General features: G+C 40.5%; 1 protein-coding gene across 8 annotated transcripts in view; it reads right to left on the reverse strand.

Moving 5' to 3' along the window:
- Positions 1-25,972, reverse strand: part of LOC122549405 (ATP-binding cassette sub-family C member 9-like) — a 141,869-nt gene that overhangs the window by 112,381 nt on the left and 3,516 nt on the right. For 7 of the 8 annotated variants that reach the window (XR_006311522.1, XM_043689176.1, XM_043689172.1 and 4 more), the window contains 5 exons: positions 17,744-18,423; positions 16,004-16,113; positions 3,056-3,128; positions 2,402-2,458; positions 2,115-2,300 (listed from right to left, as the gene is read on the reverse strand). Coding sequence is in view for 7 of the 8 variants with exons in the window: in XM_043689176.1 (XP_043545111.1) it covers positions 2,115-2,300; positions 2,402-2,458; positions 3,056-3,128; positions 16,004-16,113; positions 17,744-18,346 (1,029 nt within the window). In the remaining variant the exon portion in view is untranslated. The remainder of the gene's footprint in view (positions 1-2,114; positions 2,301-2,401; positions 2,459-3,055; positions 3,129-16,003; positions 16,114-17,743; positions 18,424-25,972) is intronic. The other variant, XM_043689179.1, reaches the window with a different exon arrangement.

Below are 25,972 nucleotides of genomic sequence, written 5' to 3' on the forward strand. Positions count from 1 at the left end.
TGGAGGATCTGAGCTACAGGTAGAGGCTGAACAGGCTGGGGCTGTTTTCCCTAGAGCGTCGGAGGCTGAGGAGTAACCTTATAGAGGTTTATAAAATTATGAGGGGCATGGATAGGATAAATAGTCAAAGTCTTTTCCCTGGGGTCGGGGAGTCCAGAACTAGAGGGCATAGGTTTAGGATGAGAGGGGAAAGATGTAAAAGAGACCTAAGGGGCAACCTTTTCACGCAGAAGGTGGTACGTGTATGGAATGAGCTGCCAGAGGAGGTGGTGGAGGCTGGTATAATTGCAACATTTAAGAGGCATTTGGATGGGTACATGAATAGGAAGGGTTTGGAGGGATATGGGCTGGGTGCTGGCAGGTGGGACTAGATTGGATTGGGATGTCTGGTCGGCATGGATGGGTTGGACCGAAGGTTCTGTTTCCATGCTGTACATCTCTATCTGTGCATTCAAGATCACTCAGGATTTTGCATGTTTCAATGAAGCCACCTCTCACTCTTTTAAATTCCAGAGGACATGAGCCTAGCCTGTTTAACTTTTCCGCACAGGACAATCAGCCATTCCAGGTGTTAGTCTAGTAACTTTCTCTGAATTGCTTCCAATGCATTGTATCCTTCCTTAAATAAGATGACCAATACTGTACAGAGTACTCCAAATGTGGTCTCAGCCATGCCATATGCATTTGAAGCATAAGCTCTCCACTTTTGGATTAAATTGCCCGAGTAATCAATGATAACATTCTATTAGCTTTCTTTTTTTTGCTGTGCAAAACTTACAAAACCGTTGCAATTCATAAAAGAGGATGCTCAGATCCCTTTGTATCTTGGAAATCAGCAACTTATCATTTTAGATAATAACGCACCTTTTTTTCCAATCTTGTTGCCAAAATGGATAATTTCATATGTTCTCACATCACACTCCATTTGTTACATGTTTTTTCACAAACTTAACTTATCTGTACCCCTCTGTAGTATATTTATGTTTTCTTCACAACTTGCCTTACTGCTGATCTTTGTACCACCAGCAAATTTAGCAAGCAGGTCCTCAGTCCTTCATTCAAATCGGAGAGTCGTAGAGAAGTACAGCATGGAAACAGACATTTCAGTCCAACTCATCCATGCCAGATATCCTAAATTAAATAGTACCATTTGCCAGCCCACATCCCTCTAAACACTTCCTATTCATATAACCATCCAGATGCCTTTTAAATGTTGCAATTGTACCAGCCTCCACCATTTCCTTCATAGAATCCCTACATTGTGGAAACAGGCCATTTGGCCCAATAAGTCCACACTGACCCTCCGAAGAGTTCCCCCCCCCCCCACCAAGACCCATTCCCCTACTCTATTACTCTACATTTACACCTGACTAATGAACCTCACCTACACTATGGGCAATTTAACATGGCCAATTCACCTAACCTGCAGATCTTTGGATTGTGGGAGGAAATTGGAGCACCTGGAGGAAGCCCACGCAGACATGGAGAGAATGTGTAAACTCCACACAGACAGTCACCTGAAGCTGGAATCAAACCAGGCAACAATGCTAACCACTGAGTCACTGTGCCGCCTTTCTTCTGGCAGCTCATTCTATACACTCACCACCTTCTGTGTGAAAACATTGCCCCTTTGGTCCCTTTTAGGTCTTTCCCCTCTTACTCTAAACCTATGGCCTTGAGTTCTTTTATATAAAATGTTGAGGCCCCAGCACCGATCCCTGTGGCATACCATTCATTACACCCTACAAACTAAAGAATATCCCATTAGGACTACTCTCTGATTCTTATTAGTAAGCCATCTTCTATCCATCCCAATATGTTATTCACTACACCATTAACTTTTATTTTCTGCAATAACCTTTGATGTAGCATCTTAGGAAGTATTTGCTGAAAATATATCAGTGAAAGGGAGTTGGCTGACAAATCTGGTAGCTTTTATTGAATGTTTCTTGGGCCTATCTGCAAAATACCACAGTGGCTAAAGTCAATTTTACAATTAACTGTGATGGGATTCAAAACCAAAACATCTGGGATGTTAGCTTTGTGTATGACCACATGGTCAGATTCAAAACTGTAAACACAACAGCGCAAATAAAAAGTACAATTGTTCTTACCTTCTCTGATTTCTTTGACTCAGCAGACACAAATCTAAGAATACCATCAATGCAGAGTGGCCCCCCAAATCCTGCTAGATCACCAATAATCTTCAAACCTGATGCTATCAGGAAAGGGCCCCCGAAAGCTTTGACATAAACTTTGGCTAGATCTTGAGATCCTGCTCTTCCTGAAGGTGTCTTTGCCTAAAATTAAATTTTAAAATACCAACTTTAAATTATAATTCCTTTTAGAAAATAAACTCTCAATTATCTAGCTACCAAGAATTTTAAAGAAACTTACTCACCTTTTGCTGGTCATAATACATTTTTAATAAATCAAAATTTTTCTGTGCAGTTTCTTCCTAAGAGCAAAATACAAATATAAGAGTGGATAACTACAATGTTTAGAATGTGAACACCAGTTACATATACACACTTGAAAAATTTACTATCAGTCGAAGCACCCAAGGGAGGCAATTGATGCATACCCAGAACCTACACAGTAGAGAGTGGGGACAAATATAAACAAAAGAAAATAGTTTCGAACCACCAAAGCTTCAGATTAAAAAAATTTCTAAATTCACTGGTGTACATTTTCAAATTTCTATTTACTACTTTGCATTTAACTGATGCAGAATTTATATTTTCCCTTCTGTACATATAAGCTGATTTCTTTAACAAAGATGGTATATTCCAATGATGAAGCTAACAATAGGTTAGAAAAATTTATTATTGAAAGAATAAAATCAACATTTAGGTTAGCACTCTCACTTGAAAAAGGCCCAACCTGCCAGATTTCACTGGAGTACTGCAACTTGCCAAGAATTACATACTTACTCTCGTAAATCTTTAAAAATGACTGACAGTTCAGATGTGCATAATTCATTTTTTTCTTTTACACAAGAACCTTTAAAAGAAGTCCATGTTCTAACAAATTAATACACTAATTAATAAACAACCTGAGGGAGTTTTCCGAGGTCTTCCATCTTAATTGGTTCCCGATAACCACTTTTCAAAACCCATGAAATCCACCTACACAACGAATCAGAAAGCACTATTGTAATGAAGGCAAACATGATCGGCAACTTGTACAAAGAAAGTTCTCACAAACAATAAATTAGATAAGTCACTAGTTAATTGTCTTTTGTAGCTTTGGGTGTGTGAGAATTTCAACCAGAGTACCATGAGACCTCTTGCTCTTAAAAAAATTCCAACAAATTTCTTGCGTCCTTCAGAACAGATGGAGAGGACTTCATTTTAAAAGACTCATTCAAATTACTGTACCTTTATCAATATAGTATTTGCTCAGCTCTGCACTTAACCAACAGATTGTGCAATGAGAGCTGGAGCAGGTTTGAATCCACAACCTTTTGACTCGACACTAACTGCAAAGACTTATCATTTATAATAGTCTGGTTTTCTCCAATACAGTTGACCCCATAGCTGCAAAAATAAAAGTTAATTTGGATTGATTTGGGATCTTAGTGTCAGCTTCTGAATGTTTCAGCATAGATTCCAGAAACTTAGTATGCTGTGTTACTGATTTAACAGCTGAGTACAATAATAAGCCAACGACCAGAATGACATCACAGGGTCAGCAGCCATGAGGGTCCTAGCAGAAGCATGCTAGGCTGCAAGATGTATACATATGGTGCTCTGTAACTATAAGTTATAAGTTTGTCTGTTAAATAGACATGTTTGAGACTTTCAATTCACTGAACCTACGCCACTTCATCCAGGAAGAGTGCTAATTGTGTTAAAATACAAAATGGTGATAAGCAGCGATTTTCCCGAAAAAGTGAAAGCATTATGCAAACTGGAAAACCACATCATCAATAACCAGCATGAATTCAAAAGCCACAGATGTCCTAGCGGAATTCAGGACTTTAAACTAAAGCACGGATCTGTGCCTTTTAGACTTAATGATTGCATACTGAATAAACAAGTGATGAAAACAAAGGTAGCATCAACACTTCAAACTTATCTAAAGAGGACCAAGGAGATCCTGTTAAGCTATGGAAAAAGCTGGAAGATCGGCTTCATGTAAAAGTGGATTGTAGAATTCACTTTCTAGAACTAATATGATGACATGAATTTTGATCAGTTTGTCAGTCTGTGCTATGACAAGATCAAGGACTGTATGATTTCATGGTTGGATAGTAATAGAAGTAGGAGTAGGCCATTTGGCCTGTTGAGCCTGCTACGCCATTCATTAAAATCATGGCTGATCTTCCCAACCTCCCTGCTCTTAATTCATTGCCTCAGCTCCTCCTACCTGCATTATCCCCACAACCCTTAATTCCCCTTCCATGCAAAAACCCATCCAACTGTGTCTTGAATATATTTAATGCAGCTACCTCTACTGCTTCCTTGGGCAATGAATGCCATAGATTTGTTACTTTTTGGGAAAAGCAGTTTCGCCTCATCTACTGCCCCGAATCTACTGCCCCGAATCTTGAGGGTATTTCCCCTAGCCTACTTTCACCCACAGCAGAAACAACTTGCCTACCCTTCATAATTTTATATGTTTCTGTAAGATTCCCTCTCAATCTTCTAAACTCTAGCAAGTATAGTCGCAGGCGGTTCGACCTCTGCTCATAGGGTAACCCCCTCATCTCCCGAATCAACCTGGTGAATGTCTTCTGCACCGCCTCCAAAGCCAGTATATCCTTCCTCAAGTAAGGAGACCAGAACTGTCTCCTTACTTGAGGAAGGCTCACTAGGTGCAGCCACACCAGCACCTTGTACAATTGCAGCAGAACCTCCCTGCTCTTAATTTCAATTCCTCTAGCAATGAAAGCCAATATTCCGTTTGCCTTCCTGGTTACCTGTTGCACCTGCAACTTTCAGCGATACATGCATGAGCACTCTAAGTGCCCCTACACAACAGCGTGCTGCAATCATTTACCATTTAAATGTTACTTCGACCATTTTTCCCCTCCCCCAAAGTGGATAACCTCACATTTACCAACATTGTACTCCACCTGCCAAACTCTGGCCCACTCACTTAATCTATCTAAATCTCTGTGCAGACCCTCCACATCCTCTCAGTTTGCCTTTCCACTCAATTTAGTGATCAGCAAACTTGGATACGTTACACTCTGTCTCCTCATCCAACTCATTAATAGATATCATGAACAGTTGCGGGCCAACTGACCCCTGCAGCACCCCACTCACCACTGATCTCCATGCACAGAAACACTCATTTGTCCCAACTTTCTGCTTTCTATTGGTTTACAAGTCGTTTATCCATGCTCGTACATTCCCTGCAACTCCATGCATTCTTATCTTATGGATGTTTCTTTTGAGTGGCACCTTATCAAACACCTTCTGAAAATCGAAGTATACAATATCCACCTGTTCCCTCCATCCTCAAAGAACCGCAGTAAGTTTGTAAAACACAACCCTCCCTTCCTGAATCCATGCTGCCTGGTAGAACTCTTTCCATCCAGATGTCTCACTATTTCTTCTTTAATGATAGACTCCAGCATTTTCCCGACCACAGATGTTAAGCCAACTGGCCTATGTTTACCTCCCTTTTGCCTACACCTTTTTTAAAGCAGCAGTGTGACATTCACTGTCTTCCAGTCTGCCGGGACCTGCTTGGAATCCAGTGAATTTTGGTAAATTACCACTAATGCATCTACTATAACTTCTGCAATTTCTTTCAGCACCCTGGGATGCATTCCATCAGGACCAGGAGACATATCTACTTTTAGACCCTCAAGTTCGTTCAACACTACTCCTTTAGTGATAACAATTGAATTGAGGTCCTCACTCTAATCATATCCTTAGGCACATGAGTCACATCTCCCACTGCGAAGACTAACACAAAATAGCTATTCAAGGCCTTGACCATTTCAGCACTACCCAATATTAATTCCCTTTTCTCATCCCGCAAGGGACTGACATCCACTTTAGCCACCCTTTTCCGTTTTATAAGAAAAAACTTTTCCTACCTGTTTTTTGTATTCTGTGCTAGTTTCTATTCATAATTTACCTTTCCTTTCTTTATTTCTGGCTTCATGTTTCTTTGTTGCTCTTTAAGGTTTTCCCAATCCTCCTGTTTCCCGCTACTCTTGGTTACTTTCTAAGCCTGCGCTTTTAATTGGATGCCTTCCTTTGTTTCCTTGGTTATCCAAGGCTGGCTTTTCCTTGTTTCTGGCTGGAATGTACTTTCCTTGTACACTGAAAATTCTCTTTGAAAGTCCTCCACTGTTTCTCAACCATTCCACTTCACCGGAGACGCTCACTGATGTTACCTACTATGGTGACAACAAACCTTCAAGCTCAGCGAGCCAACTTACATGCTTATCAACCTGAGCTACAAAGCTTCTCAAAAATCGCTAACCATTCTACTATGTAACTTGTGTCCCCAGTCTAATTTAGCAAACTCCTTCCTCACCCCATTATAGTCTCCCTTGTTTAAGCATAACACCCTGGTTTTAGATTATATTATTTCACTCTCCATTTATATCCAAAATAGAATCTTACTGTGATCACTCTTTCTGGGAGGATCCTTAACTACGAAATCATTAATTTTGCCTGTCCCATTACATAGGACCAGATGTAAGATTGCACGCTCCTTTGTAGGTTCGGTAACATGCTGTTCAAGGAAGTTATCAGGATAAGTTCTATGAACTCCTCTTCAAGACTGCCTCTACCGACTTGATTCGGCCAGTCAATGTGCATGTTAAAGTCCATGCCTACTGCCGTTCCATTCTTACATGCAGATATTTCTTGATTGATCGCCTGTACCACTGTAGCATTATTATTGGGTGGCCTGTTGACTACTCCTACCGGGAACGACTTCTCCTAACTATTCCTGATCTTCACTCAAATGGATCTAACATTTTTCTCCTTAGATCCTACATAGTCTCTCTCTAATTCCCTAATCTCATGCTTAATTAAGAGTGGGATCCCACCTCCCTGCCTATCCTTCCTAATCACCTAATACCCTTGGATATTTAATTCCCAGTTATCACCACTCTGCAACCACGTTTCTGTAATGGCAACTAAATTACACCCCTTTGCACAAGTTCACCAACTTTGTTTCGAATACTACGGGCATGCAAATACACTGCCCTTATATTCATTGTTCCCTTTAGAATCTAGCAAGCTCACTGTCTTTATCATATGAATCAGTTGCCCAATTTTACTTTTTTCTTTTCAAACCTTTGCTCTGGTCTCTGCATTGCTTCCTTCTACCTGGACTCCCATCTTCTTGCCAGTTTAATCTACCCAGCCTCACAGTCTCTTTGCTTGTTGCATCTACGTTTATACCAACTGTTGCATTTTCTGATCTAATGCTCTGGTTCCCACACCGCTTCCAACCTAGTTTAAAGCTTCCACAACAGTTCTAGCAAACCTGTCCACAGGTTTCAGAGGCCAAGCTGTCTGAGTAGATAATGGACCTGGTTATATCTTAATGCCAATTGAAACTTTCGAAAAATGATCTTGAAAAAAATGCAAAAGATCATGACATTGATACATTAATAAAAGTTGGTAAAAATGTAAACAACTGTAGTCAGACAACATCATTTGCAAATTTATATAAACGATTTAGATTTGAGTGGAGGAGGACTGATCAGCAAGTTTGCAGATAATACAAGAATTGACAGCAAGGTAAATAGTGAGAAGTCTGGCCTTAGATTACAGGAGGATATAAACAGGCTGGTCAGATGGACTGATCAATGACAAAGGAAATTCATTCCAGATAAATGAGATTAAGCACTTGGGCAGGACAAGCCTGGTAAGGGAATACATGATGAATATTAGGAACCTGGGGAGCACTGAGGATCAGTGGAATCTTTGTGTGCATGCTCACTGGTCCCTTCAGGTAGCAAGACAAATAGGTCAAGTGGTTAAGGTGGCATATGGTTTACTTGCTTTTATTAGCTGAGGCATAGAGTTAAGAGCAGAGATGTTATGCTGGAACTGTATGAAACATTGGTTAGAGCAAATCTACAGTATTGTGCGCAGTTCTGAAATCCACATAGAATAGAGAACAGAAAACAATCTCTCTTCTAACTACTCAATAGACTTACATTAAATGTAAATATAATTCCCCAAGTCTGGAAAATCTAATCACTTTTTCTGAGGGCTTTCATACACCGGAGTTTAAATTTCCTCCACTTCAATAACTTCTTTTGGGTTTTCTCCAATCACATCTGTCTGGGATAATCACCAAGCCTTACTCTCGGATATGTAATTTTACTATCATCTCCCCTTCTCAGGAGTAAAATCATAGAGTCATAGAGGTCTACAGTACAGAAACAGACTCTTTGGCCCAACTTGCCCATGCCACCTAATTTTCACAATTAATCTAGTCCCATTTGCCTCCAATTGATCCATATCCCTCCATACCTCTCCCATACATGTACCTGTCTAAAATGATGAAATTGTACTCACTTCCACCACTAGCTCTGGCAGCCTGTTCCAGACACTCATCACCCTCTGTGTGAAAAAAATTGCTTTTTTGGATCGTTTTGTATCTCTTCCCTATCACCTTAAAATTTCAGTACAGCAAGATTCCTAAAAGGCTATGTATTTGCTTTTTCGGGATATTGACTCAGGGTCAAATGTTTGCCAAATTACCAGCAAAAACCCCTTTAGTAATTTGCCAAAACTGTGCCATGAAACACTTTACATTCATTTGCGGTCGTATTTTGATATCACTGCTGCTTTATATATCCACCTTTATTTAAATGCACCTGCAGAATAGCACAAACATTTAGAAAAGAACACTTCTAAGCTATAGGTGTTTCCCTTAATCTCAAAATCTAGAATTTTCTAACAGACACATGAATCACAGATGTTTACCCTGCTCAATCATAACTCCTTCTAAAAACATTTATCTGAAAGATAACAAAAATGTTATCAATGTGGCTACAGAAATACCAACAAGCTAATCATTCATGCTTCAGTTACACAACATCCACATATCACAAATTCAAAAATCCAAACTTAACATAAATGACATTCAAAATATATCAAATAATCTACAGACAAAAAAAAGACTATGGATGTAAATTCAGTGTAGGACCCATGGAATGTCACAAGCATAAGAAGCACAGACAACTTCAAACAAAGGAAGAGGTGCAACAGGAAGATATAAAGAGACAGGCTGACAGCAAAAAAATTACCTCTTGCATATATTTTGTTTTGCTCTTCCAGGAACATGCAAAAAAAAAGTAAAACCGCCTGTAATCCTGGTCAGTGTGTGCTCGTGGAAGGTGTATTACAGAATTGAGGCACCCAGGTATACTAGCCTGGTTTTATGCACTAGTGAACTGTGAAGATAACCATGCATTGCAGGTAAAGGAAGTCTCTTGTTCTGAAAGCTAAAAGCCAATCAAAGGAAATAGGACAACAGAATAACTTTCTTATTCAAAATGCTGCCAACTAACCACCATTAAAAAGGAAACTGGGTAAATGGATTTCAATAACTGCAAAGCCAAGAATACCAAAATCAAACTGTCTACCTACCAATATTTCACTATCTACACTTCACAAGTCACAGAGAGGGGCTGACTCACATATCTTTTAACTTTTGGCATCATTTAAAAAACTCATTTCAGATTCTAAATCTGTATGAGTTATTAATTCTTGTCTAGTTTAGTAACTAAAAGGCTTACTATTTTGTTTATTAAAGCTAAAAGATAAAGGAGAGCCAATTCATTCCTTGTCACCCAAGAACTTAACAACTTGGGATATTCACTACAAAGGGCTCTTTAGAGAGCAGCTTCCAAACCAAAAGAACCAACTATCAGTAAGGATAAGAGCAATACACATATGGGAATGCTATTCTCCTCTTAACCACTCACCATTTGGACTTGGAAATATCTCAATTCAATTCCTGCAATTTCACAGTGCAAAAATCCTGGAAATCCAGCTTCCCTACAACTCATCATCAATAGTAAGAAGTACCAGATGATATATAGGTCAGATCAACATTTTTTTGACTGTATGCTTTCGGGTTATAGGAATCGCCCCAACCCATGCAAAGGGAAGGAAACAGCTATCCTTTCCTGGTCTGGCCTACAAGTGACTCCAAACCCATAGCAATGTGGTTAACTCTTAACTGCCCTCTGGGCAATTAGGGATGGGCAATAAATGCTGGCCTAGTCAGCAATACCCACATCCCGTGAATAAAGAAAATCGTTCAAATCAGCAATAACAGTAGAAACTTGAATCCTGCAATACTATGACCCAAGTGAGAAGATAATTGTGAAAATAAATGACGCATAAAACACTAGAAGTGTGCATCAAAAAGTGGCTGTCCAATTGTCTTCAAATCAAGAAGTCTATTGCAAGTACAGTCTAATTATTCAAACATCTAGCATGAAACACTTGCTCTGGTGTTTGGTATCGCAAGATTCCACACGCAGCTGTCTTACCAGCAGTTCACTGTGGAAATAACTGCAAACCATTTGAAATAATTTGACATAAACTACAGATAAGTGCCTCATCTAAACTGTAATGAATTTGAATAAAAGTGCATGCTACAACCTTTTTGTGTCTGCAGCAAATCTGATACCAAAATGGTTACCTCGGACACAGACAAGTAATCAACACAGACACCAAGATGGAACTTGTGCTGGAAATTTTATCTGATGAATTTTGGTGAGCACAAATGCAACAAACTTCAGGAAGAAATAGTTAATGATCTGAGACTGAGTGTATCATACAAGGATGTCCTGATATGAGAAGGGGTGTCAGATGCTCTGTGATCCTTACTGTTGTACTGTACAGAGATGAACTAGATATCTCAAGAGATGTAATTTTAAAGAGGAAACAAATTCTTGTATCAGGGTTCTTCACCAGGACGTATTGTCAATTAATTGTCTACCTTTTTGTGGAGGACTTTGACTGTTAAAGCTCTACTCGATAGACCCTGATGGCAAGCAGTGGTATTGAAATAAGGTTGATTAATTTGTTGAAAAGCTGGGAAGTGAGCAAAAATTGGTCTTTCTAGAATACACAATATTATATTAACAACTTTGGAGCTGTTAACCAAGCATCCCTTCCTGACACACTCAATGCTTTCTCTGCTTGGTTTGAGCAGAATGCCAGCAATGCAGTAATACCTGCTCTGACACACCTGTTCCCTTGGTCACCACTGGTCTTCCTGGGGTCAACACAAGGAAAGTGACGTCCCCAGCCAAGTACTCAGATCTGTGCAGACCAACTATCTTCAACCTCTCCCTCCTACAGTCCCCACATGCATCAAGACCACCATCACCCCGTATCTAAAAAAGCACATCCAATGTACCTTAATGATTAACGCCCAGTGGCTCTGACCTGAATAATCATGAAGTGCTTCGGAAGGCTGGTCACGGCCGACATCAACTCCAGTCTCCCAGCCTGCCTCAATCCCCTGCAATTTGCCTACTGACATAAAACAGGTCCACAGCAGATCCCATATCCCTAGCCCTGCACTCATCGCTGGAGCATCTGGACAACACATACACCCACGTCAGACTCCTGCTCATTGACTACAGCTCCATCTTCAATGCCAGTATCCACTCCACGCTGATCTCAACACTCTGCCACCTTGGTCTCAGCTCTGCCTTCTGCAACTGGATCCTCAGCTTTCTGACCCACAGACCGCAATCAGTGAAAATAGGTAACTGCACCTTCTCCATAACAACACTCAACACTACAGCACCCCCTACACTGCCTGTACACCCAAGACTGTGTGGCCAAATTCCAAATGAACACTATCTACAAGTTCACTGATGACGCAGATATCTAACAGCAATAAGTCAAAGCATAGAAGGGAGATAGAGGGCTTGTTGTCGTGGTGCAATGACATCAACCTCTCTCTCAACGTAAAATTAAAGAAGAAGACAGAGGGTGGTGGTGGAGGGTTGCTTTTCAGACTGGACATCGGTGACCAGTGGAGTGCCACAAGAATCGGTGCTGGGTTCACTGCTTTTCGACATTTATATAAATGATTTGGATTTGAAGATAGGAGGCAGAGTTAGTAAGATTGCAGATGACACCAAAATTGGAGGTGTAGTGGACAGTGAAGAACGTTATCTCAGAGTACAACGTGATCTTGATCAGATGGGCCAATGGGCCGAGGAGTGACAGATGGAGTTTAATTTAGATAAACGTGAGGTGCTGTATTTTGGAAAAGCAAATCAGGGCAGGACTTATACACTTAGAGGAAAGGTCCTGGGGAGTGTTGCTAAACCAAGATCTTGGAGTGCAGTTCATAGTTCCTTGAAAGTGGAGTCACAGGTAGATAAGATAGTGAAGGTGTCATTTGGTATGCTTTCCTTTATTGGTCAGACGATTGAGTATAGGTGGTGGGAGGTAATGTTGCGACTGTACAGCACATTGGCGAGGCCATTTTTGGAATATTGTGTGCAATTCTGGTCTCCTTCCTATAGGAAGGATGTTGTGAATCTTGAAAGGGTTCAGAAAAGATTTACAAGGTTGTTGACAGGGTTGCAAGGTTTGAACTATTGGGAGAGGCTAAACAGGCTGGGGCTGTTTGCCCTGGAATGTCGGAGGTTGAGGAGTGACCTTATGAAATCATGAGGGGCATGGATAGGGTAAATAGACAAGGTCTTTTCCCTAATGTGGGGCAGTCCAGAACTGGAGGGCACAGGTTTAGGGCGAGAGGGGAAAAATTTAAAAGGGACCTAAGGGGCAATGTTTTGATACAAAGGGTGGTACATGTATGGAACGAGCTGCCAGAGGAAGCAGTGGAAGCTGGTACAATTACAACATTTAAAAGGCATCTGGATGGTTATATGAACCGAAAGGGTTTAGAGGGATATGGACCAAGAGCTGGCAAATGGGACTAGATTAACTTAGGATATCTGGTCAGCATGGACGAGTTGAACAGAAGGGTCTGCGTCCATGCTGTACATCTATATGCCTCTATATTTGATCACTGACTTCAGAAAGAAAAAGTGAAGAAGGTTCCCATCCACATCAACAAAAACTGAGGTTGAGAGGGTGGACAGCGTCAAGTTTCTACGAGTGATGATAACCGACAACCTGATCTAGACTTCCCACATAGATGCGACGCTCAAGGAGGCACAACAACACTTCTTTCTCAGGCAGCTCAGGAAAGTTGGCAATTCCATGAGGACTGAGTCAAGAGTGTGGGGCTGGAAAAGCACAGCCAATCAGGCAGCATCCGAGGAGCAGGCGAATTGACGTTTCGGGCATAAACCCTTCATCAGGAGTGAGGCTTGTGGGTCCAGGCTGAGAGATAAATGGGAGGGGGATGGTGTGGGGGTGGGGAAGATAGCTGGGAAAGTGAGAAGTGGATGAAGGTGAGAGAGAAGGTCACAGGGGGCAGTGATGGACAGGTCTGGAGGGCTGTACCAAGTTGGAGGCTTGGTACTGGGATAATGTGGGGGGAGGGGAAATGAGGAAGCTGTTGAAATCCATATTTATCCCATGTGGTTGCAGGGTCCCAAGACAGAATATGAGACATTCCTCCTCCAGGCGTCAGGTGGTAATAGTTTGGCAGTAGAGGAGGCCCAGGACCTGCATGTCCTTGACTGAATGGGAGGAGGAGTTGAAGTGTTCAGCCCCGGGCCAATGGGATTGGTGGGTGCGGCTGAAACAATTCGCAAGAAGGCGTCCTGTCTCCCTGATGTAGAGGAGACCACACCGGGTGCAAAGGATGCAGTAGATGACATTGGTAGAGGTACAGATGAATTTCTGACAAATGTGGACAGATCCTTTGGGGCTTTGGACGAAGGTGAGGGGAGTGGTGTGGGTGCAAGTTTTGCACTTCCTGCGGTAGCAGGGCAGGTGCCAGGATTGGGGTGTGTGCTGGTGAGAGGTGTGGACCTGATTAGGGGGTCATGGAGGGAATGGTTGTTTTGGATCGCTGACAGGAGTGGGGAGGGAAATAGATCTCTGACGGTGGAGTCTGTTTGGAGATGACAGACATGGCGGAGGATGATGCATTGTATGTGGAGATTGATGGGGTGGAAGGTGAGGACTGGGGGGTGGGGGGAGGTTCAAGAGCAGTGGTGTGTGAAGTGGAGGAGATGTTCTGGAGGGCATAGTCATTCACCAAATCATCATCATCTCCCAGACCATCCACAACCTCATCACCTCTGGGGATCTCCCATCCACAGCCTCCAACCTTGTTGTCTGTGAACTCTGCACTGCCCGATTCTACCTTCTTCCTAAGATTCACAAAACTGACTGCCCCGTCGACCCATTGCCTGCACCTGTCCCACTGAACCTCAACACCATCCTGTCCCCCTTAGTCCAGAAAATCCCCACCTACATCTGTGACACCACCCATGCCCTTCACCTCCTCCAAGATTTTTGTTTCCCCGGCCCCAATGCCTTATCTTCATCATGGATATCCAGTTCCTGTACACATTGATCCGCCACTACAAAGGTTTTGAAGCCATCCGTTTATTCCTCTCACGCCGTCCCAACCAGTACCCTTCCCCAACACCCTCATACACCTGGCTGAACTGGTCCTCACCCTCAACAACTTCTCCTTACAATCCTCCCACTTCCTCCAAATCAAAAGGGGTAACACAACCCCTTTCTACCCAGTTTTCTTTCTACCCGGAGTAAGTCCACGCAGACACAGGGAGAATGTGCAAACTCCACATAGACAGTTACCAGAGGCTGTAATCAAACCTGGGTCTCTGGCGCTGTGAGGCAGCAGTGCTAATCACTAAGCCACCGTGCCGCCCTTTCGTGCTCCTGGTTTTACTTTTGCTAAAATATCTGTCATGTGCCCGTTTGTCAATTACCTTTTTGAAAGTCCATATGCATAACATCAACATCATTTTCTCTACTTCTTACAAGTGTAGAGGATTAAGGAGATAGGAAATATCGTAGTTGAAAAGTGTCTCCCCACAAATCTCAAAATAAGATAAAAGTAGACTGATCTTTCCTGAATTAACGTTGTAGCTTTGCCAGTCAAAGTGACAGCTGTCATCTGCATTTCACATACAATCACTACTTTTTGTCTTCTCAGGTTACTAATTCTAATCATAGCACAATATGCACTAAACTTTTTACCCTTCATGATAAGGTGAATGATGGAAAATTGCAATTCCATCACCCTGAAATCTATTTAAAACAGATGATGTCAACATGTGATGTTGAACTTCTCAAGGATATTGAATTTCCTGAAGAGTTTTACTGTGAGTAGTATGGTCACAGTTGTATTGCAAAGTAAGAGGAATCTAATTTGTAAAGAGCAAGGTCCCTATACAACAATGCTTAAATACTTGATTGAATAATCTATTTTATGGATCAATTAAAAGGAGAACTTCCATGCTTCTCCTTAAATATCAAATTTGCTAACAAGAAATCAAATTTACACTGCAGGAATACAGTTGACAAATGTGTTGCTGGAAAAACACAGCAAGCCAGGCAGCATCCGAGGAGCTGGAGAATCGACGTTTCGGGCATAAGCCCTTCTTCTTCCTGAAGAAGGGTTTATGCCCGAAACGTCGATTCTCCAGCTCCTCTGATGCTGCCTGGCCTGCTGTGTTTTTCCAGCACCACATTTTTCAACTCTGGTACTCCAGCATCTGCAGTCCTCACTTTCTCCCACTGCAGGAATACAGCACTCCCCAGATATTATAAAGACCAGGTATTATAGCATGGATTATGTGCTCATGTCTTTGGAGACTTAAACAAATATTAGCTAGCTAAAGATTAATAATTTAAATAACTAAACTACATCAGTTGAATAAAGCTGATGCAGACACTTTTATGGATTTGAACATCATTACCATAATAATCACATTTTTAAAAATTGTCCATCATGTTGGAATAATTTTGATCTTATCAGAAAAATTGTCATCACCTTGCAATCCAGTTATAATAGAACATCAGCAATTAAACTTAGACAACATTTATTTAGAGCAAACTGCTTTCACATGCTTCCTTACGTGTAGGTAATCTGTGACAGAACATTGACATAAGATTGATGAAACTTTTTTTCTGGATCTTGTAGTTCTAACGGTGGTATGTCTCTGGAATATCCTGGACAGAAGTAACCCTAAAATAAATATATTATATGTTAGTTCAGCATAAAAATTGACATGACAATTTTTTTCACATTTCAACAGTATACAAAGTATTTTAAATTATTTACAATAACATATTTCAGAAGTACGAACAGAAGAGTAGAAAATACGCACGTTATGATATCAGTTATACAAGCATATATTATCATGACAAAAACACTGACACAATGGGTTCTCTACTCCCCTCAGGTGGTGGAATTTGAATTCAATTTAAAAACTTAACGCAGACCATGAAACCAGTGTTGATTGTCAGGAAAAACCCATCTGGTTCATTAATATCCTTCAGGGAAAGAAATCTGCCATTCTTACCTAGTCTGACCATACATGTGACCATACAGCTCATGAATGAATTTTAAAAAAGTATTCTTTTAGGAGTATAGAATACAAGAGCTGGGATACAATGATGAACCTAAGACACTGGTTAGTTCAGAGCTGTGTACACACTGTATGGACTTACACAAATGGCCAAATATCCAACAGCCTAATTACCCATCCCCCCCCAAATCAGAATTTATGAAATACCCCCAAACCAATCGGCCCCTCCCAACCCAAATATTCCACATGACTGGCCCCTGTCACCATGCACATTCCAGCAACGCCTGAATAACCGATCCCTGTTACCATCTGACTACACCTACCAAACCTGACTTCCACTCCATCCAACCCAAAGCAATAATCAATATCGCCACTACATTCTCCTCCCCCTCCCCACCCATACAAATGATGGACCTGTTCCGCTGCAACTTGACTACCCATCTTGATCACATGACTACTTATTTCCCAGCATTGCAATTACCCCTCCAACCAGCTGGCTCAACTACCCAAGTAGCCCCCACCCTACATTCACCAAACCAGTGCAAACGACCCATACCCGACTATTCTCAACCACCCAATTACCTTCTCCCCCACTTACACACCCCATCCACTTCACCTGTTCATTCTGTAGTTCACTTACTTATATTCCCTGAACTTTTAAACTCACCCAAGTATGACAGACAGCGTCATTTAAAGGGGGACAATCCTCTTTTCCCCATATTCAATATCGCTCTCAAGGAATTCTGTAAAGGACTCTCTGTCGACCCTTTCTGTGACAGTCGTAATTGGAAGACTGCATAAAAAAGGCATAGCCATGGCTAGTTGGGATAATCACTGTGCAGCATACAGGGCTTGCGGAACAGTGGTAGCACACCTACCTCTACACCAAGAGGCCTGGATTCATGCCCAATCTGCTTGTGTAATGGCATGAAATTATGCTCAGCAGCAATATAGGGTTCTTGTAGCAGTGATAGAATCCCTACCTTTGAGGCAGAAGGTCCAGAGGCATGTCATAACATCACTGAACAGCTCATAAAGAAAATAACTGCACATTGCTGCTGACTAGATGATTCAAGCCAGTGTTTTTTATTCCTATACCAGCCATGGTACAATCAAATATCACCAATCTAGAAGCAACTGGTATCAAATTAGGGGCAGTTAAGACCTATGCCCAGTAAGTGCCAGTACAATAATCCAAGAATTTCATGAAATGGAACACATTTGTTTAAAGTTTCCACATTTAGAAGCAATGCACTTTTTGTCTTTAAATTGTATTTACGGACTTACCTTTTTAAAAAATATGCCAAGTTCCAGAATGAGAAAGGACCCGTAAATGGTGACCAAGGTACAGACAAGGAGGAATGTCAAATCACTAGTGGTGAACTTCTGTGTATATAGTTGATATGTTTTAAATACGTTAATGCTAAGGGCGGCAGGCCAGTGAAAGATAAAGAGTACCAAAAACATGGGTGCATTTGCACTTTCAGCTACGTCATAGTAGATGATCGAAAGAACACAAGAGGCTAGTTGTGCTACATCTGGTATATAAATAAATGGTCTGTCAAACATTGAGTAGAACTGTGACAAAATGCCATCTGCTAAACAACAGGCTGATATGAAAATGTAGAAGAATGTTAATATCCATCGAATGTAGTGCCATGGAAAATGGATCCATCCTCGCAAACCACTATCAATATTAAATGTTGTAATGGATCTCCATCTGCACTTAATCACAGTAAGGCCAACAAGAGAGCATATTACAAAACCCAGATGCACAAGAAAGTTCACACTTTCAGTGAAACAGATTTCTTCAATGAAAGATACTTCGCTTGGCTTATGGCTATCATTTTTGTTGGCAAGGCCACAGAACTTAATGAAAGCATCTTCCATCCTGATTACTTCATTTCCGCATCCATTAATTGCAATTCTTGTATTGTAGTTTCTCCTTTTAAGTAGCTTAGTTTAACCTATGAAACAAAGAAGAATTGTCCGAATATTAGTACACATATTTCATTTTACTTAAAAAGGTAGCATAATATTTTTATTTACTGTCAAAAAGGGTGGACAGTGAACTCATTTTCTTGAATTAAATTGCTCATTTTGATTCTCATATTATCTATATCCCTTAATGTGGTCTGTGGTTGAACAGGGAGAAAGTGAGGACTGCAGATCAGAGCTGAAAAATGTGTTGCTGGAAAAGCGCAGCAGGTCAGGCAGCATCCAAGGAGCAGGAGAATCGGGAAGAAGGGCTTATGACCGAAACAGCCAATTAGTAGAGCATAATTCTTATTCCAAAAACTAAAGTTAACTGTGGTTTTAAACAGGAAGTGGGTCAGTTGTTAATTTCATTTCTATGAATTCTTACCATGAAAAATATCTGATGTGACATGTAGCCTCTCGAAACTAGTTGTATGAAATTTAGACAAAGAAAATCTCAGGACCATTCACGTTATATTTATCTTTTCTTCCCCAGTTGACGAATGAAGTGAATGATATCTGTACTGGAATTTTTCATAGACAGAATCTTTGTGATAATTACTCATTTTTTTGGCTTTGTTCTTTCATTATATGACTCAGCATTTAATTTCATGGTTGCACAAGATGTAAAATTCTACAAAGCTTTTAGCTAGAACTGAAAAGGTGCAGAATTTGAAATGCTAAAAAATGCATAATTTGGTGAGGTATTTTAAAGAGCATGTTAACTGTTTCTGGATTAGGAAACAAAGAAACTATAATTAAAATAGACCAGAGTTGCAATGAGAGCATCGGGAATGCTCAACTCTTTGTTTTTATCATAGAGAAACTCAGCAGGTCCAGCAGCATCTGTGCTGAAAGAAAGGCTCAACATGACTTTTTAGGGACCCCACACAATAATGTAATGCCAGACATTAACTTCGTTTCTCTCTATATATGCACTACTGGGGCTTTTTCTTAAAAAAAAAAGTTTATTTTCAAATTTCCAGCAGCTACAGTATTTTGCGGTATCAGAATTGCCTGGCCTGCTCCAACACCCACTATCTCAGTTTGGCTTACAACTGTGGAGTTAAATTTATGAATGACAGAAATAGTTTTCCTGTTTTCCAAGGCCTAATCACTGCTACAACTATAGCCTGTTAAAAGATGGGCTGTCATTTTGTTCAGAGCAAATAAGCAGTCTCAAACTCCCCTTCCCAAATTTCTCAAACTTCAAGGCATTAAAATAGTGTCACTTTTGAAAGCACTGATATTGATAGTATCATACCTATTTTTGTGGTACAAGAGTAGTTTCAGACAGAAACTACACAAATGACATTAACCGGAACAAATGAAATACTCTATTTTATATGGTAGTGGAATTCAAGCAGCAGATACAGAAATGTGGGTTTTATGTCACAACAATATTCAAAAGGAAAGTGGGTTATGAGTCAGTAACAGAGCTGAAGGACTTCAATGATCTTATGAACAAAATGCATAAATTTCAATGCCTCATTATTCAGATAAAGGGTTTCCAAACCACTTTTTGCAAGCTCCACTGCAGTTGTAGATCACAGACTTTGGGATCAAAAACTCCAAGACAACAATGGTAGCTGTGGAGCTTTAAATAACATTTGACTACTGCAAGGCCCCTTTAAAATGTTCAATTTTTTTCCCTGTTTTCAAGCCCAATCACTGCTATAACTACAGACTGTTAAAAGATGGGCTGTCATTTTTTTCAGAGCAAATAGGTTGTTTGAAACTCCCCAATGTTCTCAAACTTCAAGGCATTAAAATAGTGCCACTTTTGAAAGCACTGATACAGATAATATCATACCTATTTTTGTGATACAGGGCTAGGTATTAGTTCATCTTCATTACAGTCAGACAGCAACAACCAAAGGTGCTGAATAGGAATGCTTATCAAATGACATTCGTTTTCATTTGGTCAGGATTATCCTACCATGAAATTGGGATTTCTCTAGTTTCAGCATTCAATATTAAGGTTAGGAATAGCACATTGAAATAAAGAATTAAATTTTCTCTACTCGGATCATGTGGCGAGGTGGTGAGGGGTGCTGCTGTGACCCTTCCGCTGGGATTTAAATTCAATTAATAAATCTACAATTAAAAGCAAGTCTACTACTGACTATGAATCTACTGCCGTAAAAACTTATCTGGTTCACAAATGTCCACTGGGGAAGGAAATCAGCCACTTTAAATAGTCTAGCTCACGTGATTCCCAAACAATGTAGTTCATCCTCAAAGGTCCTCTGGAATAGTAAGGAAAGCCACTCAGTTGTATCAAGCCACTACAAAGTTGAACAGAAGATGCACCCTTCCCAGCTTCAATCCAGGCACCAGACCTGTCACACTGTAAAGTCCTCCTTATTTAGATTTGGAGGCTCATACCAAAATTGAGAGTCTGGAAGAGTCTGTAGACTCTTCAGATTTCCCTCTCTGTACTTATGCATTCCTCCACCAGCATAGACATGCACAATTCAGCTTGACTGCCAAGACAAATTGTTGGGTTGCCACGGGGTGAAGCACACAAAGTGAGCAGGAATAGGTGTGGGAGATTGGTATAGCAGCGGAGAGTCCCTACAGAGCACAGGACTCTTCAAGCTCTACCTAGCTGGATGCAAATGTTAAACCTTCTTAATCATTTTGGAAGAGCACTATTGTATGGCAGCAACAGAAATATGTGCAGTGCTGTCAATCTTTACACAGGTACTGTCCATGAATACAGAGAGAAGTCAATCTTTACCATTAGTGCTACAATGTCTCAGGCCTGTGTGATGATGTTTAGATAAAAGTAAAGAGTGGCTAATTGTAGGAAGCACCAAATGTGACTGGCAATGGAATACACACTAATGCTTTGCAACAGCCTACACCTTTAGACTGCCACATTACATAGAATTAAGGGAAACCTTGCCTTGGCTGTTCAGCACCTTAGTGAAGTGCAGATAAGTGCTTCCCAACTCTAGGCTAGTAGGGAGCATGTCAGAGCATTAGAGTGAACACGGAGAAAGGGTATATGGAAATGAGGGACCTACTCCAACCACAAACTCCTGGAAGACTTGGCTAACATAGGATGAAGTCCCCATGGCAGCTCCATAGGTATCTCGCACAGATAAGCAAGATGATGATCTCTCAGCTGCTGTGAACTAGTTGAACTGATGGTATGGAATGCTAAATGCTCAGTTAAATACTCCCAAGTGATGAGTGTACAGATGGGCAATCTTTAACTCTCTGGGGCAGTGGGAATCTAAGTAAAGCAGTATATCTGAAGGTTCTCTCATGGTGACAGGTTTCAGTGGTGAAGTGCATATACGTACTGGGGTTGGTAAAGACATAATCCATTACCAGTGAGGTGCACCTAAGGCCATATGGGCATGAAGAGGTTCACAGATATTACAAGCTGATCCCTGGAAGAGGCAGGTAGTGAATAAATTAAGGCTGTGGTGATTGTCCACACCACTGACAACGCATAACTACCTGGTCCTCTTGAAAAGGGACTTTCTTCAGAAGGGTAAAAATACCCATCAAGAAGGTCTGAGCCTTCTATGGCAATGGGGAATCCATCATAATAAGCTAAACCTTGCTATTTTGGGTTTTAGCTTCCAATGAGGTGGAGCCCTGTGCTCATCCCCTTCCCATGGGATGACAGTAACAAAGAAGGATGCTGTTGGTGCAGCTCTTGCTACACATTTGCCCAAAAGACCCAAGGTCCTATCTGCTGTGACAGCTGACAGTTGGGAAGTGCAAACCGAAGGCAAAACGTTTCAAGGTGGCAAAAATTGCTTAAACTGAAAACCATTTCCAAAATAGTGAAACTGTAGTCTCGTAAGTAAAAAAAACTCTTCCACAAGGAAGAAAGCAAATCAACACGATACTTAAAGTTTTTCCCACCAGTTAACCGTTCAATCCATCAAGGCATACGGAGTTAATGTCAGAATTGCAACTGCAATTAACATATTTAAATATCAGACTTGCTTGTCCCACAGATATTCCCAAATGCTCAAAGATCCATTTGAGATAAAGATAGAAGTGACCATGTTTCTGCCAACTTCTTGACACTGGTGATTCCCCATGTTTTAATCCAATGCCCATTAAAAAAAATACTATCACCTTGGCATATTAAAATTCTTCCCCTGGTTCAAAATGGGAAACAGTTAACCAGTGCAGCTCTGCAAAATGAGTGTTGTACTTTGTATTGCTGTTACAAAATATATGGCAGTACTTAACATTTCTCATCTTCAATTACAGGATTCAATTAAAGTTGAATTTCTCTTGCACAATTCAACTTAAACTACAGCTTATTCAAATTACAGGGACTTTCCTTATTTCAATCTATCCCAGGAAACAAAAACTAAATCTCAAAGTTTCCCCATCCTTGCAATACATTTGCAGGAAATAATTTCAGAAACGAAGTACAATCCCTTACAGTAAATAGTGAAACAGGAAAGCATCCGGTAGAATAGGAACATGCCTATGCGTGTTTTTTTTAAACAATGCATTGTTCATGCATCCACGCATTTCCAGTTGTCAATTAATTATTTGACCAGCTGAACACTGATTGTATTTAAGATTGTCATTTAAATATTGAAAACTTTTCAAGTGACATATCATGGATTCTGGCCTGAGCAGAAAGACTTCACATTTCCTGAAAAAAAATGTAATTGAAAACCAACATTTCTCTCGATACATTAGTTTCAAGACAAATAAGCAAGATATTATACACCAGTTATCAATGGAACTGCCAGGAGGAACTTGAGAAATTTAGGAAACATATTTTTGAATACTCTTCAGCACATGTATTTATTTAGATCATAAACTCCCTCCAATATTTTTTAAATTCCTCTTTTATAACATTAAGTTCACTGTTACAGAGTAGCTTTATTTGCCAAACTCAAAACTAACACAGGTCAAATGATGGTCACTAGTTTGAGTTGTGAAAGTTTCAGAGCTGCTGATGAAAATCAATTCAAAAACTGACTAGTTAGTACTCTTTTGAAGAAGATCATAGTCATTCAGTTTACATTTTCAGAAGATAAACTCAAAAACCAGATTAGTAATCATGCTGAAATATGTATCAGATCTAAAGAAAGAGGTTAATTGCATACATATCTTACATGGTCGGAAAAGTAGTAAAGTTCTAGGGGAGTCAAGATTTATGATATTTAAATCCAAAGTCTATTCAAATACAGACATTTCATGAAAGTAGTACCAATGTAATGCCATTGTGGCAGTGATCTCTTAGCAACTGAATGACTCTGCTGAATATCTCAGACTTCAACAGTCTTTATATAGCAAGGATTGCTCAGATGCAGACAGAATTATAGTTTAACAAGTATCACACACATCATAGTGGATCGTTACACCCATAAGTTAGTCAATTGCCACCTGGTGAGAAAATTGCCAAGTAACTGCAGCTGAAGTTAGAAAACATCTTTTAAAATAGTGATTAAATTCATATTTATATTTTTAGAATTACAGCACAATTATTCACAATTGTAGTCAATTACTATATAATTTCAAAAGTACAAGCAAGATTTAGTGATTCACACTTGCACTTACAGCAAGTGTGATGCAATGTTTGCAGAATGGTCACCTGATATACATGCCCAAATGCTGTCAATGGAACTGGAAATCAAGTAGGAGAGTATGATGGGTAACTGATCTGCAACTATTATCCTGCTGCCCACTCCGAAAGTATTGGCAGTCATGTCTTTTATTAAGTTGCATTTTGTGCTACATCCCATAAATGATAAAAATGGACTGCAGAATTTTTTTAAAAGAACGTTAAATGGTATCCTGATGACAACATTAGGTCATAAGAAATGCTCATGTGACCTGGAAATGCTCTTAGCATTAGCTGCTAAGAAGTAAAGGTAAATAAAAAGGGAACTGCAGTGGTATGGAGTTTGTCTGCTGGTTTCTGTTTGGAAGTTCATAAGACTTTCAAATCATTTAAAAAGAAAACAAACAAGGTATGGAACAGTTGCTTCATCATATTGACTATAAAACAACCCTAAGGATCTAGAACTGACCTCTGAGGAACAGGAGAACAACTCAAGATGGTGCACTGTCCCATCCTTGCTCTGGATCTAGCTCAGATTAGATTCTGACTTGGCAGCCAGTTTGTGCACTTCAGCTAAAACAGCAGCAGATACTGAGGAAGGTGTTGCATACTTGGAGGACCAGCTGTCAGAGGCTGATATTCCAGACCTCAAACTCTTAGAGGAATGTGGGAGACCAGGATGATGCCACGTACCAGACAGATACTAAGCCTCTGGAGTCATCGATAACATGGCAAATGCTGGATGTGAATACAGTTGTGCCTGACTGCAATTTGCTACACAGATCACTTGCCTGAATGGAAGCTTACACAAGAAAGTTCACAGCCACCATAACTTCTGGCACTACCAACACTAAATGGCAACCCATGCAGTTTGAATTTTTGTCACTAATCAATATCACTGACACCACTAATAACCTGTCTGACACTGGCATTCATTCAAATATAGGTAGTTAGTGATCAGGGCTTCCTCTAGTATGACTTGGAGGTGCCAGTGTTGGACAAAGTTAAAAATCTCACAACACCAGGCTATAGTCCAACAGGTTTATTTGGAAGCACTAGCTTTTGGAGCACCGCTCCTTCATCAGGTGGTTGTGGAGGTTAAGATCATACCTCACAGAATTTATAGCCAAAGGAGTCCAGCGTCATGGAGATGTGATACTGTAAACACCTTAGATTAAAACTTTCATCTAACTTCCCAACAAACCCTTCACTCTCTTGGCTCCTTACCCCACTCCTGGCGCTCAGGTTTCCCCTCCATCTCCCCAAACCACATTCTCACAGCGTTCCTACCCCAACACCACCATCATCCCAGTTCTCACAGCTTTGGGATTATGGTAATTTTTAAGTCTCAAGATTACAGTGGGGTCACAACAGGAAAAGATTTGGAAAGTTTTGTCTACTTCTCTCAGGGTGGTATCTTCCCCTGGCACATCTGTCTACTGTCCCTTCAATGCTCTTCTGGCTCTTCATCATCACGGCACTTGTATTGCTGGTAATGATGGCCAATATGTCCTCTTTTTCCTTCCCTTCTTAAGTGGAGAAGCTTCCCAATGAGTGGAGTGTTCCTATGGCTTTGCACACTGCAGAGAACACAGAAATTGTCTTTCCTTTTTTCAATCATTCTTCGAAGTGAATCTCTCCATCCCTTGAATTCATTTCAGCAAAATTGACTAATAGTTTGACACTAAGCAACTTCATAATGTTCCCTGCGGACAGGCAGGTTAAATCAGGGACAGCTATGTGACCAAGTACCTCAACTAATTGATGATTAGCATTGAATGACAGCAGGTTTATGACTCTCAAACTCTATCAAACCCAAGTGGAGATTGATTTAAATCACACACATTCCATAACAGATTACTGGAGCATAAGCAAAAGCTGGAAAAGCTTCTGACTTTTACCATTCTTTGATCTGTAGCTAATGAGGCCAATAATGGTATCAGACATCATTACTCTGACAGCAACTACATTGATGCATT

Source organism: Chiloscyllium plagiosum, chromosome 4, assembly GCF_004010195.1.
Source record: "Chiloscyllium plagiosum isolate BGI_BamShark_2017 chromosome 4, ASM401019v2, whole genome shotgun sequence".
Taxonomy (NCBI): domain Eukaryota; kingdom Metazoa; phylum Chordata; class Chondrichthyes; order Orectolobiformes; family Hemiscylliidae; genus Chiloscyllium; species Chiloscyllium plagiosum.